The sequence below is a fragment of the Petaurus breviceps genome, unplaced genomic scaffold (genome assembly GCF_028583685.1).
Source record: "Petaurus breviceps papuanus isolate PSGF00001 unplaced genomic scaffold, PetGlider_PUasm1.0 350, whole genome shotgun sequence".
Lineage (NCBI taxonomy): Eukaryota > Metazoa > Chordata > Mammalia > Diprotodontia > Petauridae > Petaurus > Petaurus breviceps.
The window spans coordinates 621,238-637,468 of NW_027186199.1; the positions used below are offsets into that span (position 1 = coordinate 621,238).

The 16,231-nt window shown below is 42.5% G+C and overlaps 2 protein-coding genes across 3 annotated transcripts in view; one reads left to right on the forward strand and one right to left on the reverse strand.

Moving 5' to 3' along the window:
* Positions 1-9,789, forward strand: part of DGAT1 (diacylglycerol O-acyltransferase 1) — a 34,513-nt gene extending 24,724 nt beyond the window's left edge. The window contains exons 6-17 of the mRNA XM_069097023.1: positions 6,119-6,224; positions 6,549-6,656; positions 6,786-6,860; positions 7,029-7,132; positions 7,228-7,266; positions 7,380-7,421; positions 7,644-7,688; positions 7,788-7,900; positions 7,982-8,047; positions 8,198-8,285; positions 8,438-8,500; positions 8,681-9,789. Coding sequence (XP_068953124.1) covers positions 6,119-6,224; positions 6,549-6,656; positions 6,786-6,860; positions 7,029-7,132; positions 7,228-7,266; positions 7,380-7,421; positions 7,644-7,688; positions 7,788-7,900; positions 7,982-8,047; positions 8,198-8,285; positions 8,438-8,500; positions 8,681-8,833 — 1,002 coding nt within the window. The 3' untranslated portion in view covers positions 8,834-9,789. The remainder of the gene's footprint in view (positions 1-6,118; positions 6,225-6,548; positions 6,657-6,785; positions 6,861-7,028; positions 7,133-7,227; positions 7,267-7,379; positions 7,422-7,643; positions 7,689-7,787; positions 7,901-7,981; positions 8,048-8,197; positions 8,286-8,437; positions 8,501-8,680) is intronic.
* Positions 9,790-14,047: 4,258 nt separating this feature from the next.
* HSF1 (heat shock transcription factor 1) overlaps positions 14,048-16,231 on the reverse strand; it is a 76,890-nt gene continuing 74,706 nt past the window's right edge. For both annotated transcript variants that reach the window (XM_069097022.1, XM_069097021.1), the window contains exon 14: positions 14,048-14,390. In XM_069097022.1, the coding sequence (XP_068953123.1) occupies positions 14,326-14,390 (65 nt within the window). In that variant the 3' untranslated portion in view covers positions 14,048-14,325. The remainder of the gene's footprint in view (positions 14,391-16,231) is intronic.

The following is a 16,231-nucleotide window of genomic DNA, read 5'->3' on the forward strand; positions in this document are numbered from 1 at the left end:
TCAGTTCCCATTTTCCCCAAATATATGCTGTCTTCCCTCTACAAACACACATTTGTCAGTCTATTCACTCCTATATAGGAAGACTCCAGGGAGCTCCAAATCTAATGGTTCATAGGTAGGGCAGGAAACATGCTATGGGAAAAGTTTAAAGTTTCTGTAGAATCACAAAAAAGAACTGATTACTCCCCTGAGTTCTAGGGGAGGGGAGATAATCAAGGAGGATGTATGGGGGCCATGATACCTGGGCAGGGCTTTGAGGCTAGATAGGATGAATGAAACAGGAAGTCATTAGTCCAGGCACAAGTGACATTGTGAGCAAGGGCATGGTAGTATCAAGCCAAGGAACTTGTTGAAGGAATAGGAAAAAGGAGTGTGAGGGCATAATCACTGTTTTTAAATATCTGAAGAGTTAGGACAGTGACAGTTTAGACTTGTTCTACGTGGCTCTAGAGAAAAAGAAGGATATTTTTTTTTTTTGGTCTTTTTGGGGCGGGGGGGAAGGCAGGGCAATTGAGGTTAAGTGACTTGTCCAAGGTCACACAGCTATTAAGTGTTAAATGTCTGAGTCCAGATTTGAACTCAGGTCCCCCTGACTCCAGGGCTGGTGCTCTATTCACTGCACTACGTAGCTGCCCCTTTTTATTTTATTTTTTTTGTTATAAGATATGAACTGTCTCCCACCCTCCATTAGAGGAGGTCACCATTTGTACCAGATGAACAAATCAATATACATATATAAATATACATATATGTATGTATGTAAAACCATAATATGCCTACTTCTCTTAATCAGTTCTCTCTCTAGAGGTAGATAGCATCTTCCCTTCATAGGTCGAATTTATAGTCGAATTGAGTATAATACTCAGGATAACTTAGTCATTTACTAGTTCTTCTTTGAACAATATTGCTGTTACTGTATACAACGTTTTCTTGGTTCTGCTCATTTCCCTGTTCATTATTTCATGCAAGTCTTTCCATGTTTTTCTAAAATCAACCTGCTCATCATTTCTCACAGCGTAGTAGTATTCTTTCATAATCACGTACTACAACTTGTTCATACATTCCCCAGTTGAGGGGTATCCCTTCAATTTCCAGCTCTTTACTAACACAAAGAGAGCTGCTATATATATTTTAGAAAATGTAGGTTCTTTTTTTTCCCCCTGATCATTTTGGGAAACAGACCCAATAGTGGCATTACTGGGTCAAAGGGCATACACAGTCTTATAACTCTTTTGGCATAATTCCAGATTGCTTTCCAGAATGGTTGAATCATGTTCCATGAACATGCATTAGTGCTCCACTTTTTCTACAGCAGGGAGCTAGATTTTGCTTCAGTTTAAGGAAAAATTAGAACTGTTCAGTGGTGGAATAGGCAGCCTAGGAAATGATAAGTTTCTATCATCGGAAGTCTTTTTTGACCAGTTGTCAAGGGGATGTCCAATTTAACAGACCTTCAGTGTCTATATATGCGAGGCGGCATTCTAGAGGATACAAATACAGAAAAGTTGGCACTCAAACAACATGTGTTCTAGTAAGGGATGTAAGAACATGTGCAGATAAGCATAATCCAAGGTGATTTCAGGAGGGGGAGGGAGCACTTGGAATGGGGTCATTGAAGAGCTGAGGAGCAGCAGTGCCTGACAGGGAAGATTGAAGAAGGGATTACGTTCCAGGGATAGGGGGCAACCTGTTCAAATGAATGTGGAGGAGAGCAGAGGGAATAAGCATTCCTATAGCACCAGCTGTGTGCCAGGTACCATACTAAGTGTTTTTCACAAATATCTCATTTATTTCTCACAATTACCCTGAGAGGTTGAGGAAACTGAGGCAAACAAGTGACTTGCTCACACAGCTAGTAAGGGTCTAAGGCTAGGTTTGAACTCTGGTCTTCCTGACTCCAGGCCCACTACTCCTACTCCTGTGCTACCAGTTACTTCTTGGCAGGAGATAGTATGCCACGTCTGGGTAATAGCTAGCAATTAAGTTGGACTGGAATATGGTGTGCATGAAGAAGATGGATGTGAAATAAGGCTAGAAAGTTAAGTTAGAGCCTTAATGGTGGGGGCGCCCTATGGTAGACACCGTAAATGCCTGCCTGAGGAGTTTGTGTTTTATCCTCAAGGCAGTAGGGGATATTTGGAAGCTTTTGAGCAAGGGAACAAACTTGTGCCTTAGGAAGATTTTGGTTGCTGCATGAAAGTTATAATAGAGAGGAGAAAGACCAATTAAGGGACCTTTTCAACAGTAGGTGATAAGGTGACGGAAAGAGAAGTGAAGACGTGAACTGGCGACAAATGAAAAGTCTGGGTGGGGAAGGGGGGGCATGGACACTGTCAGGGTAGGCTTGGCAACTATAGGATATGGAATCTATGAGAGAAAAGAAAGAGCTTAAGTGAGACTGGAGTAACCAACTTGTGTGATTGGGAGAAAGTTGGTACCTTCAGTGGAAACAGAGTTGGGAAAAGGAGGAGGGACTGAGCAGGAGAGGAGTTTTATTTTGTACTTGTTGAGCTCAATATGCCAATGGAATATCCAGGTGGAAGTGTTTACTAGGTAGTTGAATACATGGGGCTTTGACTTCAGGGGAGAGATCAGGGTTAGATATGTCAAACTGGTAGTTATTCTCATGGAGATAATTGCAGCCATGGGAACTGATGAACAAGTCAAGGGTGAATGTGGTGGAGAAGGGTTCAAGGAATATTCATAGTTAGAATGGGAGCTAAGTGTTCTGTCAAGGAGAATGAGAAGGGAGGTAGGAGAGAGAAGTATCACAGAAGTCAAAGTAAGGAGTAGACTGTACCAGAAGTTACAGAAGGGTCAAGGAAGATGAGGACTGAGAAGAGTCCATCTAATTCAGCACTTGAGATTATGGGTTATCTTTTGTGAAAGCAGTTTCTGTAAGGTGGTGGGATTTAGAAGGAAGACTACAAGGGATTAAAAAGTAGGTAGAGAGAATGGTTGGCAAGCACATGCTATTTTTCTAGGGTTCGGGCAGTGAAAAGGAGTTGAGATGTAGTATAGTAGCTTGAGGGGATGGCAAGGTCATAGGAGAGTCTTCTTTAAAATGAGGTATGTTTGTAGGCAATAGGGAGATACTAAAGAGAGAGAAGTAATGATTCTTGGGACAAGCTCCCAAAAGAGAGGGAAGGGGATAAGGCGAAAGACATGAGCAGAGGAGCTAACCTTGTCATGCTCTAAGACTAGACCAAAAGAGATGACGAGAGAAGAAGCAAGAAAGATTCTGAGGTGTGGATGTGGAAGATCAAGGAGCTCAAAGAGGATATACTTGGATTTTCTCAGCAAAGTAGGCAGATTTCATAATTAAAAAGGAAATTGATTTGAAAAAGCAAAGGTAGCAAGTATGTCTACTGAAATGAGGGCTTGGAAACTTGGGGACATTTAAAGCAACTACTGTGAGGGGTTGTGATTGTCATTCTGGGAAGAATAAAAGGATTCCTATTAGTAGCAAGAGGCAGCTAGGTGATCAGTGCATAGAGTACTGGGCTTGTGGTCAGAAGGACTCATCTCACCTTCATGATTCAGATCCAGCCTCAGACACTTACTAGCTATGTAGTGTCCTGGGCAAGTCATTTAACCCTCTTTGCCTCAATTTCCTCATCTGTAAAATGAGCTGAAAAAAGAAATGGCAAATCACTCCAGTATCTTTGCCAAGAAAACCCCAAAAAGAGATCATGAAGAGTCAAGCACAACTGAAAAGTGACTAAACAACAGCAGAAATTAGCAGCAAGGACCCAGTTGAGACTAGATACCACAAAAAAGGATTCATACAATGGATATAGACTGGGACTGTTTGTCCTGAGATTCCTTCTAGTCCTATATAGTTCTGTGGCGAGCTCAGTTTGGCAGGATTGTAGGAAAGCAGCTTAGAGCGTCTTGGTTCTCTAAGCTAAGGAGTTTAAAATGTATTCAGTAGGTAGCTGAAGCCATTGATGATTTTTTTTTTCAAGCAAAGGACAAACAATCAGAAGTCAGCACTTAAGCAAGATGGCTCTGGCAGCCTGTGTGGAATGAACTGAAGGGAGAAGATACTAGAGGTAGGGAGACCAGTTAGGAGGTTGTTTTAGCAGTTCACGGGAGAGATTTTAGGCCCTGGCTGTATGAATGAAGAGTATCTTCTCTCCCAGAGAACAGAATTAGAGAATTTGTGAGTTGAAAGGGATCTTAGTGGCCCCTAATTCCAGCTCCTATAGGAAAGAAATCCTTGCTATAACATACCTGACTGGTATGGTATGGTCCATCCTCCTCTTGAAGACCTTCAACCGGGAGAAACCCATCACCTCTTGAAGTAGCCCATTCCAATTTCAAGTAGCTCTAATTGTTAGGAATTTTTTTTGGACATCAAACCTAAATTTGCCTCTCTGCAATGTCTACCCGTTCTTCCAGGTTCAGCCCTCTGGGGCCAAACAAAACAAACCCAATTCCCACTTCCAGGTGGCAGTCTTCAGTACTTGAAGGCAGTTATCACATTCCCCCAGGTCCTTCCACTCACCTTCATGAGACTCAAATCCTGTCACTATCCTGGTTGCCCTCACCTAGGCAGTCTTTAGCTTATCAGTGCCTTCTTAAACTGTTGTGCTAAGAACTGGACCCAGTTCTCCAGATGAAGTCTGACAAGGCCGAGTACAGTGGGACTTTTCACCCTACTATTATTCCTGGAAGCCATGGTCCTCTTAATGCAGTCCAGTATTGCATTAGCTTTTATGCTTGCCACATTACACTGCTAATTCATACTGAGTTTAAAAGTCTACTAAAATACCCAGGTCTTTTCCAGAATAATGTATGCCTCCCCATGTTGTATTTAGGGAGCTGCTTTTTTTGTATCCAGGTACAAGACTTTAAAAATCCATATTGAATTCTACCTATCGTCGGACTTCTTAACCTGGGGTTTGGGAATTTCTTTTCTTGTTTATATTTTGATAACTGTCTTTCAATATAATTAGTTTTCTTTGTAATTTTATTTTATTCATTTAAAATCTTACTCTAAGAAAGGATCCAATAAGCTTTACCAGGTTGCCCAAGGAATCCATGACACAAAAAAGATTAAGAACCCCTGCTCCTGTCTCTGTCAGGCACTGTTAGCTTTCCCTCTCAGCTTTCTGTGATTTGCAAATTTGATTAACATATCATCTGTACTTTTATCCAAGTCATTGATAAAAATGTTAAACAGTACAGATCCAAGCAAAGATCCCTGGAGAACTCCATGAAAGACCTCCTTCTCTGCTAACATTGAAGCATTAATAGTTACTTTTTGAGTCTGGTCATCTGACCAGTTCTGACTCTCATATCAACAGCAGGAGTATTAAGGGAGAAATGAATCACAATGAAGATTTTTTTAAAAATAACATTTTATTTTTGAGTTCCAAATTCTGTCTTTCCCTCTTTCTTCTCCCTCCTCCCTGGGACAGTAAGCAATTTGATATAGGTTATACATGTGCAATCATGCAAAACATTTACATATTATTCATGTTATGAAAGAAAACACAAAAAGCCTATGAAAAAATAAGGTGAAAAAAGTGTGCTTCAATTTGCATTCAGACTCCTTCAGTTATTTCTCTGGAGATGGATAGCATTTTTCATCCTGAGTCCTTCAGAATTGTCTTAGATCACTGTAATGCTGAGAATAGCTAAGTCATTCCCAATTCTCACAGAACAGGATTGCTGTTACTGTGTACAGTGTTCTCCAGGTTCTGCTTACTTCACTCTGCATCAGTTCATGTAAGCATGATGGAGGTTTTGAGGATGATGGTGCCACAAACAGATAATGAAGTTAGTGATAGGGAGCAAGTCTTGAGAAGGAAGGGAAGATGAGGATGGTCATTGTGGATGTTCAGCAGACAGTTGAAGATGCAGGATTAGAGCTCAGAAGAAGAGTGAGGGCTAGAGGTATCCGTATAAGGGATCATCTGCATAGATGTGATACTTGAAGCCCTGAGAGTAAAGGAGGTTGTCCTAGAAGGAAATGTATTAGGGAAAAGAGAACTTAGAAAAAAGCTCAGGGGATGACCATGTTTAGGGGCAACAATAGGAAGAATGGGAGAGCTTTGAGATAGTGTTGAAAGAACCAAAAAAGTTCGACTCTTTCCATTTTTCCTTACAGGGCACCATCACAGAGCGGGTAGGGCTACTTCTACACACGGCCAACCTGCTCACCATTCTCTGCTTCCCTGCAGCTGTGGTCTTTATGGTCAAATCTATTACACCAGGTATGTCCCTGCACATACATTTCACTCTTCTATTTCCTGGGCCTTATGTTCTACCCTCTAGGCCCTGAATTTTTGTCTCCTATCCGGGTGTCTACCTTTGCCCCTGGGTTCCTAAACTGGGATAGTCCTTCTGGTAGTCTTCCTTGCCTCCCCAAAATGGAGATTGACAGACATTGTTGGAATGATAGAGTTGGGAGCCTTTCCTGAGCCTTGTTCGGTCCCTGCCATACTTCTTTTCCTCCATCTAAAATTGAAGAAAGGTTTTTTTTTTTCCCGGTGGGGCAAGGACCAGGTAAGCTAGGACTCTTTTCTCTCTTCCAACAGTGGGCTCAGTGTTTGCTCTGGGTGTTTACACTATTCTCTTCCTCAAGATGGTCTCCTACTACCATGTCAACCTGTGGTGCAGGCAGTATAGGGCCAAGAGCCAAACAGGTGAGGAGGCTGGGGGTAGCAAGGTGGGGCCAGACCACTGCCCTGTCTCCCAGCCTTGCTGATGTCTTTGGGGTCAGGGTCATCATACCTCCCCTACGTTTCTCATAATGATCCTCATTGGGATTGCAGCCTCAGGAACCATAAAGGCCAATGGGGATGTGGTGTCCAATGGGGTGAAGTACCCTGCCAATTTGACCTATCGAGGTAAGTAGGAAAGCCTGAAAGGAGGAGGAGGGGGTAGGGTGGAAGATCTCTTTTCCCCACCCCTTGAGCCTTTGAAGAATGATGGGGCAAAACCAGGTTGGTGGGGCTATACTTTGGGGGTGGGGAGGGTCTACTATTAGTGCCTATCTCCTTTCCTCCCCTTTACAGATCTGTACTACTTCCTATTTGCCCCCACTCTGTGCTATGAGCTCAACTTCCCTCGATCCCCCCGGATCCGGAAACGCTTTCTGTTACGCAGACTCTTTGAGATGGTAAGGGAGAGACCCTTTGCTTTGATAAGGGCCCTTGAGGCACAGAATTGTGCTATCCCCTTTTCTCATTCCCTTTGTCTCTTTTTTTTCCCTAGCTCTTCTTCACTCAGCTACTGGTGGGGCTCATCCAGCAGGTATGGGAAGGGAGATGGGGTTTGGGACTGAAGGGATACTCAAGCTGGTGGAGGGGTTCTCTCATAGGCTCTCTTAGGGGCTGATAGCTATAAAACCCTTCCCATTCTTTCAGTGGATGGTCCCCACTATTCAGAACTCCATGAAGCCATTCAAGGTGAGGAAAACTTGGGGATATCTGGTATATGTGTAGGAGGGAAAACAGAAGTCTCTGTTTGGCTGAGAGTGGTGAGGTTTATTGGATGGGGAGATGGATTTTCTGCTAGTATTAGTTGAGGGAGGGGACAAGAATTTCTGTTTGGGAGAAGGATGTGGCAGTGAGGGTTTTATTCTCCCTGCTCCCCAATATGCTGAAGAGGTTGATCCCTATCATCCTTAGGATATGGACTATTCCCGTATCATGGAGCGGCTTTTGAAGTTGGCAGTAAGTGTTATGTGACCTTAGGGGGTAGTGAGGGAGCAAGCAGGTCATGGAGTCTGGCCTCAGAGAGCTCCTCATTCACTGCAGTCCCTTCTTCCTCAGGTCCCCAACCACTTTATCTGGCTTATTTTTTTCTACTGGTTCTTCCACTCCTGCCTCAATGCTGTGGCTGAACTCTTGCAGTTTGGTGACCGGGAGTTCTACAGAGACTGGTGGTGAGTGTTAGGAGGTTGGAGTTTAAGGCTGGGGGTTGCTTCTCAGAGAATGGCACCTGACAGTGCATCCTGCTTCCACAGGAACTCAGAGTCAGTCACTTATTTTTGGCAGAACTGGAATATTCCTGTCCACAAATGGTGCCTCAGGTGGGCCTCAGTGGGGCAAGTTTGGGGGAGGTATTTTCTCTGGGCTCTATATATGGGAGGACAGGGTAATGGACAAAACAGAAGACTTGTTTTGTCCTTGGGCTGAACCTGAGATCCAGGGAATAGCTCTGTCTTTCTCCCCCTTGTCAGACACTTCTACAAGCCAGTGATGAAGATGGGGATCAATAAGTGGATGGCTAAGACTGGTGTGTTCCTTGCTTCAGCCTTCTTTCATGAGGTTAGTTTTTACCCAGAAGAAAGAGAGGATGGGGACACTCTGGGTCTCTAAACATATGTTTTGTGACCAGGGTCATTCATGCTTCTTCAGCCTCATGGGAAAGGACTTCAGAGCTGACCTATAATCCATTTTCTTACCTCCCTTCCACCTAGTACCTTGTGAGTGTCCCCCTCAGGATGTTCCGGCCTTGGGCCTTCACTGGCATGATGGTACAGGTGAGATACCCTAAAAATTTTTATCGTCCACTCCCATGGCCTCTTCCCCAAGTCCCCTCCTGCCCCTCAGGCTCTCCCTCAACTCCACCTTTGATCTGTCCTTTCATGCCCTGATCTGTAGCACCCAGCCCTTGTGCTCTGGGGTCAAGAATAGAATCAATCTATTCCTTGTGTCCCCAGATCCCTCTAGCCTGGGTCGTGGGCCGATTCCTTCGAGGCAACTATGGCAATGCAGCAGTGTGGTTGTCTTTGATCATTGGGCAGCCTGTGGCTGTGCTTATGTATGTCCATGACTACTACGTGCTCAACTATGAGGCCCAGCCGAGCCCCTAAGCCCCAGATGTGGCCTTGTGTTGGGGAAACCAAGATTCTACTCCAGGATCATTAAGGGACAGGGCAGGTTGACCCCTGCTCCAACAGCTGAATTGCAGCTATCTCCATGGCACTTTATGAAAGACTTGTCCTTTTGTCTAAGGGCTTTGATTCTACTGATTCTGTCCTAATTCATTGGGAGTATAGAAGTTCTCTCGTCCCTCTCGAGTTTGCCCCCTTGGGGTTCCTGTCCCTTTTCCTCCATCCCTAGTTCATCCCTATAAAAGGGTAAAAGAGCCATCTTGTAGGGGTTGTCACCATATCTACAGTTTCCTACCCTAGGGCATCTGTCCATGTGGGAGGGGCAGAGCCATGTTGGTCCTGTGGGTTTGGTTTCTCCTGGCTCCCCTTCCCCTTTTGGTATAAGGATGTTGTCTTCCTGGGGTTTTTGTCCTCCCTAGCCCTCATTTCCCCACTGACCTCAGAATGTGTGGGCCTTGAATGGCTCTGTCCCTAGCCCAAGGAGGAGAGATTGGAGTTCTCTTCCAGGGACTGGTCCGGATAGTGACTTTTTAATGATTCTGCCCATGTGACCAAGTCTGTCATTAAAGCAATGTCCAAAGTGATCCCAGCTTCATTGAATCTTCCGTGGAGAAGGGAGAGGGGAGGGGTTGGATATGTGGCCTAAGTAGTTTTCTCTTCACTTTCACCTGTGTGAGCACTTCTCCTCAAGGTACATGGTACTAATTTCCCCTCTGAGGGCTAGTTCTGCCTTCATTCCAGGCTAAAATGGATTAATCAGTGGGGGTACAATGCAGTGAGTGCCAAGACCATCAAGAAAAGGACATTTCATTTTTTTGACTGGGTTATTGACTGATCAGGAAAACGCTGTAAAGATAGTACATGTGACAGTCTCATGCTATTTTTGTAGAAGATGGTGAGATGTGGACTAAATGATTATAGAGTTAAATTTGAAAGTGGTTGAATGATCTGATTCAGAATAGTAATAAATGAGTAGATGTCAATGAGAGGGGGAAAGAGAGAGAGAGAGAGGAAAGAGTGAGTTTTTTCTAGAGTTTCCAGCGATCTGGCCTTGCCTCCTATCAACAACCAGGATAAAAGCTTAGGTGGCTTGCTGATCAGATTTACAGATGATGGGGCATCTAGGAGAGCAAACACTTTGGATCACAGGATCTTAATAAAGATTGAGTAGAACAATGGGTTCAGTCTAATGTGAAAATAAATTGGGATAAAATGTCAAGTCCTATTATATTCAAACAACTATATCAGTGACAGGACCAGTTCAGCAGTCCATGTGAAAAAGCTCTGGGATTTATGAGAACATATGGAATGAATTTTCTATAGAATATGAGTGGGTCATGCATTGTAACAAAAAGAGCCAGCTCAATTTTAGCATATTGTCAAGTGCGAGAGATGATGATTCCAGTGTTCTCTGGCCTAGTCAGACTACATCTGGACTATGGTATTCCATTCTGGGCATTAAATTTTGGAAAGTATGTGCACAGGAGGGTGACCAGAATGGAGAAGAGATCCTTAAAAAGATTGGTTCAAGTCACCAGGGATGGAAATGGGGCGATGCGATGACTGATTTGGCGGCTGGCATTCAGAAGAAGGAGCTCATTGTTCTGATTGACTCCAGAGGTCAGATCTAAAAGGAATGGATGGAAATGCCACAAGGAACATTTTCCCAAGAGCTGCCCCAAAATAGAATGGATGACCTCTGAGATATTTCAGGACTGTCACTACCTAGTGGGTCTGATTATATAGGTATGTTATATCCCCCAAATATAATCTATTAGCCTGACACAAAAATCACAGAATCTTAAAACTGGAAGGGACCTTGGAGGAACTTTAATTTGCTTGGTACCTGAACTAGAATACCCTGTATGAGCTCACTTCTAGCCTCCACTTAGGGAAGAGGGACCCACTACCTCCCAAGGTAACTCATTCCACTGATTATTAGGAAATTTTCCCTTACAGTAAGCTGAAATCACCCTCTGTACAACTTCCAAGATGGCCAGCATCACACCTGCTGCATTTACTTCTCCCATGCCAAAGTCCTGAGCCCTATTGATAGTCTGATATATTTCCCTGGGTTTTTCTACTCCATCCTGGCCCCATCTAGAAATGACAGCAGAAAATCCTGACTCTTACACAATACTCCCAGATAGAGCCATGGGTTTGTGTAATTCCAACTGGATGCTGGAAGAAGAGACAGGGTGAGGTCCTCTGACTTGACTGACTCGTAAGGTTCCCTAATCTTTAATCCTTGAGGAGGAGGGAATAAATGTCACCATTTTACCTGGAGATGTTTGAGTTGAACTGTATTTTCAGAGGAAGAAACTTCTCTAGTGAGGGGGGAGGAAATTGCCCAAGGTTGGGGATGAAGCTAAGAGTAGAACCTTACTCTAGAGAGGGCCTGCAGAGACAGGGATTTATCCATTAGAGTTTCCAGGCAGTTTAGTAAAAACAATCTGGAGCCTCAGAATGCTATAGTTTCTGGAGTCTTGGGAGCATTCTGAGCCATGGGGATCTCTAGATAGTAGAGAGCATATAGAGAAGGGGACTCATACCAGACATCCCAACATGAGGGTTGACAAAGGTTCTTTCTAGAGAATCTCAGAGATTTTGGCATGTGCTGACTCCGGGGTTCATTTTTGCTATCTTTAGGTGTGTCTTACGCCCTTCCATCTGAGGCTGAGACTAATAACCTGATGCCAGTCCGGTCCAGCCCTGGGGAAAATCATGCACCAAAAATCTATTGATCTAGATGCTCTCCCTAGCTAGAACTCCCCATTACCTCCCTTGTTTCTTTTACTCTCAGTTCTCCAGAATGAGAGTTCTCCAGAATGGCATGCTGTGGCTTGTCATAGATGTTTGACTCAAGGGCAGAGTTAGGAGTAATTGGGGAGGGGCAGGGAAAGAGGTGCAAATTTAGGCTTTATGTAAGGAAAAACTTCCTAATTTGGTATTTAGGCCAGGGCTACCTATCCACTACGCTACATAACTGCCCAAATGTGGATGGAATGCCTTTAGAAGGATAACAGCTGGCATTTATGTAGGGCTTTGAAGTTGACAGATTACATTTTTACGTTTGGTTTGACTAGCTGATGCTGCTTCCTTTACAAATCAGGAAGACATCATTGGTTAAAATCCAGTGGAGGAATGTTTTCTGAGGTAGCCACCAGGGGGCGCTTGACTTGAACCGTTCTTTCTCTTGTCTTGGTTGTGCCAGATTCTGAAGCTTTCCACAGGCTGCTGCTAGACCAGTCCATTCCACCTCTTGACGGCCAACTACTTTCTGCATCTGCTTATGTTGCGGCTTCTGGAGTTGACATCTCCAGAATGAACAAATTAATAGATTACTAATAATAATTTCTATAACTATCTTGGATCTGCCCCTGTACCTTGAGATAATGATCTTCAAGTTTCTCACCCTGCTCTACCCACGTAATCTGGACACACAGCATAGTGATCACTAGTTTTCACAAATGTGCAATTAAGGGGAACATAAAAATATAAGTGCATTCCACTGAGAGATATTTCTCCTTTTTTCCCACCTTCTACCCTTCTTCATTTCTGAGAGGCTTGCCCCCCTAAAATTACCCTCCATCTGTTCTGGAGGTGTCTCATAGGGACCCGTTTGTATGTTGTCTCCCTCACTGGACTGAAAGCTCTTTTAGGGCCTGGACTGTTTGTGACTCAGAGGTCCCCAAACTTATTTGGCCTACTGCCTCCTTTAAAAAAATTACCCATTGCCCCCCTGGGGTTAGGTTAGGTTACCCCTTATTTTTATTCAACACCCCTCAATTGTAGTCAAGGTTACTACCTCCCTGCTACATCATTCCAGTGCCTCCCGGGATGGGGAACCTATGAAACTTTATGCCTTTCCTGGTGCTGCAAGCACTTAGCACTGTGTCTGGCACTTGGTTAGTGCTTAATAAATAAATGCTTTTTGAGTGACTCACTGGGAGGTAATTTAAACCTGACTCATCTCATCAAGAACTGGGCTGGGGACCTCAGTGACAAAGCAAGGTAGGTAGAATTTCAGACTGGCTCACCAAGAACTGTTGAGATAACAGAGTGTATAATCTGACCCCTGGACCTGTGTCCCTTCCTTCTGTGGTTTTCCTACACCCTAACTATGGGTGTTACCCAAAGCTCAGTCTTGGGCCCTTTTTTTCTGGCAGTGACCTCAGCAATCATGGGTTTAATTATCTCTATGCAGATGACTCATGGATTTGCTTCTCTCTTCATTGAGCTTCAGTCCTGCATCACCAGTTGCCAGTTGGAGATTTCAAATGTGATTTCCCAGGGACATCTCAATCTCAACATGTTCAAAACACAACTCTTTCTTTCAACTATCTTTCCCCCTCCTCCAAACTTCCCTTTTTCTACAGAAGGTACCACCACCCTTCCAATCTTCCGGGTTATAAGCCTGGCATTATCCTCAACTCCTCATGTCCCCTTACCTCACAGAGCCAACCAGGTGGCAAGTCTTGCCATCTCTACCTCAACAACATCACTTTCGACTCCTTTTCTCTCTTCATATGAGCTGCTACCTTAGTTCAGGTCCTCAGCACCTCTCATTTAGATTATTAGAACAGCTTGCTAATAAGCCTATATCAAATCGCCATATGCTGCTCCCTGCCAAAGTGATTTTTCTTATACTCAAAAGTCTCAACCATGCAGCTGCCTTACTCAGTAAATTCCAGTGGGCTCCTGTTGTCTCTAGCACAAAATATTTTTTGTTTCACTGTTAAAGCTCTTTTCAACATGGCTCCAATTTATATTTGTAGCTTTGTCCTCCATTTTTTCCCCTCCTGCACTGTGATCCAACCAAACTGACCTCTGTTTCTCACATAAAACAGTACATCTCACAGCTCAATGCCTTTGCACTGGCTAGCCTTCATGCCTAAAATACCTTCCTTCCTCACACTCTGCCTCATTCCCTTTCTTCAACATTCAGCCCAAGCACCATCTTTACATGAGACTTTTCTGATTCCCCCTGGCTGCTACTAAGTTTCTGCTCTCCAAACTACCTTTTAATTAATATACATATATAAAATGTATTTTTGTATTCTCTTTATGTTTATGCTGTATATATTTATACATGTATTTGTATTTCCCATTAGGCTGTAAGCTTGTGAGCAGGAATTATTTAATTATGCTTCTTAACACAGAACCTGCCACATAGTAGGTGTTTGAGAAATCCTTGTTGATTGATTTTATTACGTGACCTTTTCTCCTACTTTATTATAAAAATCTGCCCTACTCCATTCCTCCAAATTCCATCCACATCTTTGTTCCTCCTCTCCTCCTTTGTTCCAGTCTGAGGAAGAGATGGACCCTTCTCCTTGACAAGGACAACCTCTTTACTTATGTCCTTGAATCCCTTCCTTCCTGTCCTGTCTCCTCTTGGAGCCTGCCACAGCAATCAAGCCATTCCTTTCATCTTCCATCTCTCCTTCGTTCAAGTGTCCCTTATTCTTTTAAAAGATTTTTGTTGATATCGTTTGTTTTCTCATCATCAACTTCCCACCCAGAGGACCATGCCCTATAAAAAGAATAAAAAAAAAAGAGCATAAAAGAGCAGCTTAGCAAAACTTAACACTTTAATCAAGATCGACAGTTTATGCTATGTTCTACTTTCATAACCTTTCACATTTGCAAAAAAAGGGAGGAGATACATACTCATATCTTTTCTTTGGGGCCAAGTTTGGTCATTATAATTCCATAGTTTTCAGTTTCCATTTTTTGTTACTATTGTTTCCATTTACATTGTAATTATTGCACATACTGTTTTCTTTACTTCACTTTCCGTTAGTTCACACATCTTCCCATGTTTCTCTCTCTATAATTTACCTTGTTTCCTGGTCTTTGCCAACACAAAAAAGTGCTGCTATAAACATTTTGGATTATTTTGGACTTTTCATATCTTTGACCTCTTATGCCTACTGGTGGGATCTCTGGGTCAAAGGGTATGGATATTATAATCAATTTCTTAGTATAATTTCAAATTACTATCCAGAATGACTGAACCAATTCACAGCTTTAACAACAGTACATTAGTGTGTCTACATCCACTTCAATATTTATAATTCCAATCTTTTATCATCTTTCCAAATTTGATGTGTGCTAAGTGAAATCTCAGCCTGAATATGATTTGCGTTTCCAATGATTTGTAGCATTCTTCCACATGGTAATAGTTTACAATGAATTCTTTTGAGAATTGTTTATATCCCTTGACTACATCTATTCTCTCTTTTATTTATTGACCTTGATAGACATCAATACACATGATCATTTCTACATACAAAGTACATAAAAAGAAAATTGTTTTTAAATGACTCAATTATGCACAGCTTTCATTTTTAAGTATGACAGATTTAACACAATTGTATTGTACAATTGTACTAATTGGAATTGGTACTAATTGGAATTCCAATACTGCCCTCTTTGTCTCCATCTCTGAACTTCCTCCTGTTCTCTTCTGTATATTTTCTAAATGTTTCATTAAAATACTCTTTTCTTACTTTATTTTTCTGGACATCACTATTTCTACCTCCTTCCCCCATAACTCTGCCCCAACTCCCTTTAAAAATAAAGCCCTGCCTTGTAACAAATAAGTATAGTCAAGCAAAATAGATCCACATGTTGGCCAGGTCAGAAATATATGTCTCATTCCGTCAACTCTTTGTCAAGGGGTGGGAAGTATCATCATTGCTCTTCTGGAATTTTGTTCATTTCATTGATCAGAGTTCTAAAGTCTTTCAGAGTTGTTTTCCTTTACAAAGTCATAGTCACTGTATAAACTGTTATCCTAGTTCTCACTTCATTCTGTACCAGTTCATACAATTCTTCAGGTTTCTCTGAATCCATCCCTTTCTTTAGGTATAATAATATGATGACATTAATATACCACAATTTCCTCAGCCAATCTCCAATTGATGTTTCTTGCTTGTTTCTCATTCTTTGCTAAGACCAAAAAGTGATGCTATATATATATTCTTTTGTTGATCTCCTTGGTGTGTGTATGGTAGGGGGAAGAGGACGGGAGGTGGGCCTAGTTTTTAAAGTATGATTCCAGATTACTTTCTAGAATGGTTAGACCAGTTCATAATTCCCACTAACAGTGTAATCAGTGTGCCTGTCCTTCCACAGCTCTCCAACGATCTTCATTTTACTTTTTGGGCTATTTTTCCTGTCTGATAAGTGTAAGACAGAACCTCAGAGTTATTATAATTTGTACTTCTTTATATTATTTATATTTCTTTTGTTAATAATGTGTAGCATTTTTATATAGTTGTTGATACCTATCTCCTTTTTAGGTGCCCCCCTTACCTTCTCATCTGAGGACCTTGATTGATCCATATTTGCCTAAAAAAACTGAGGTCA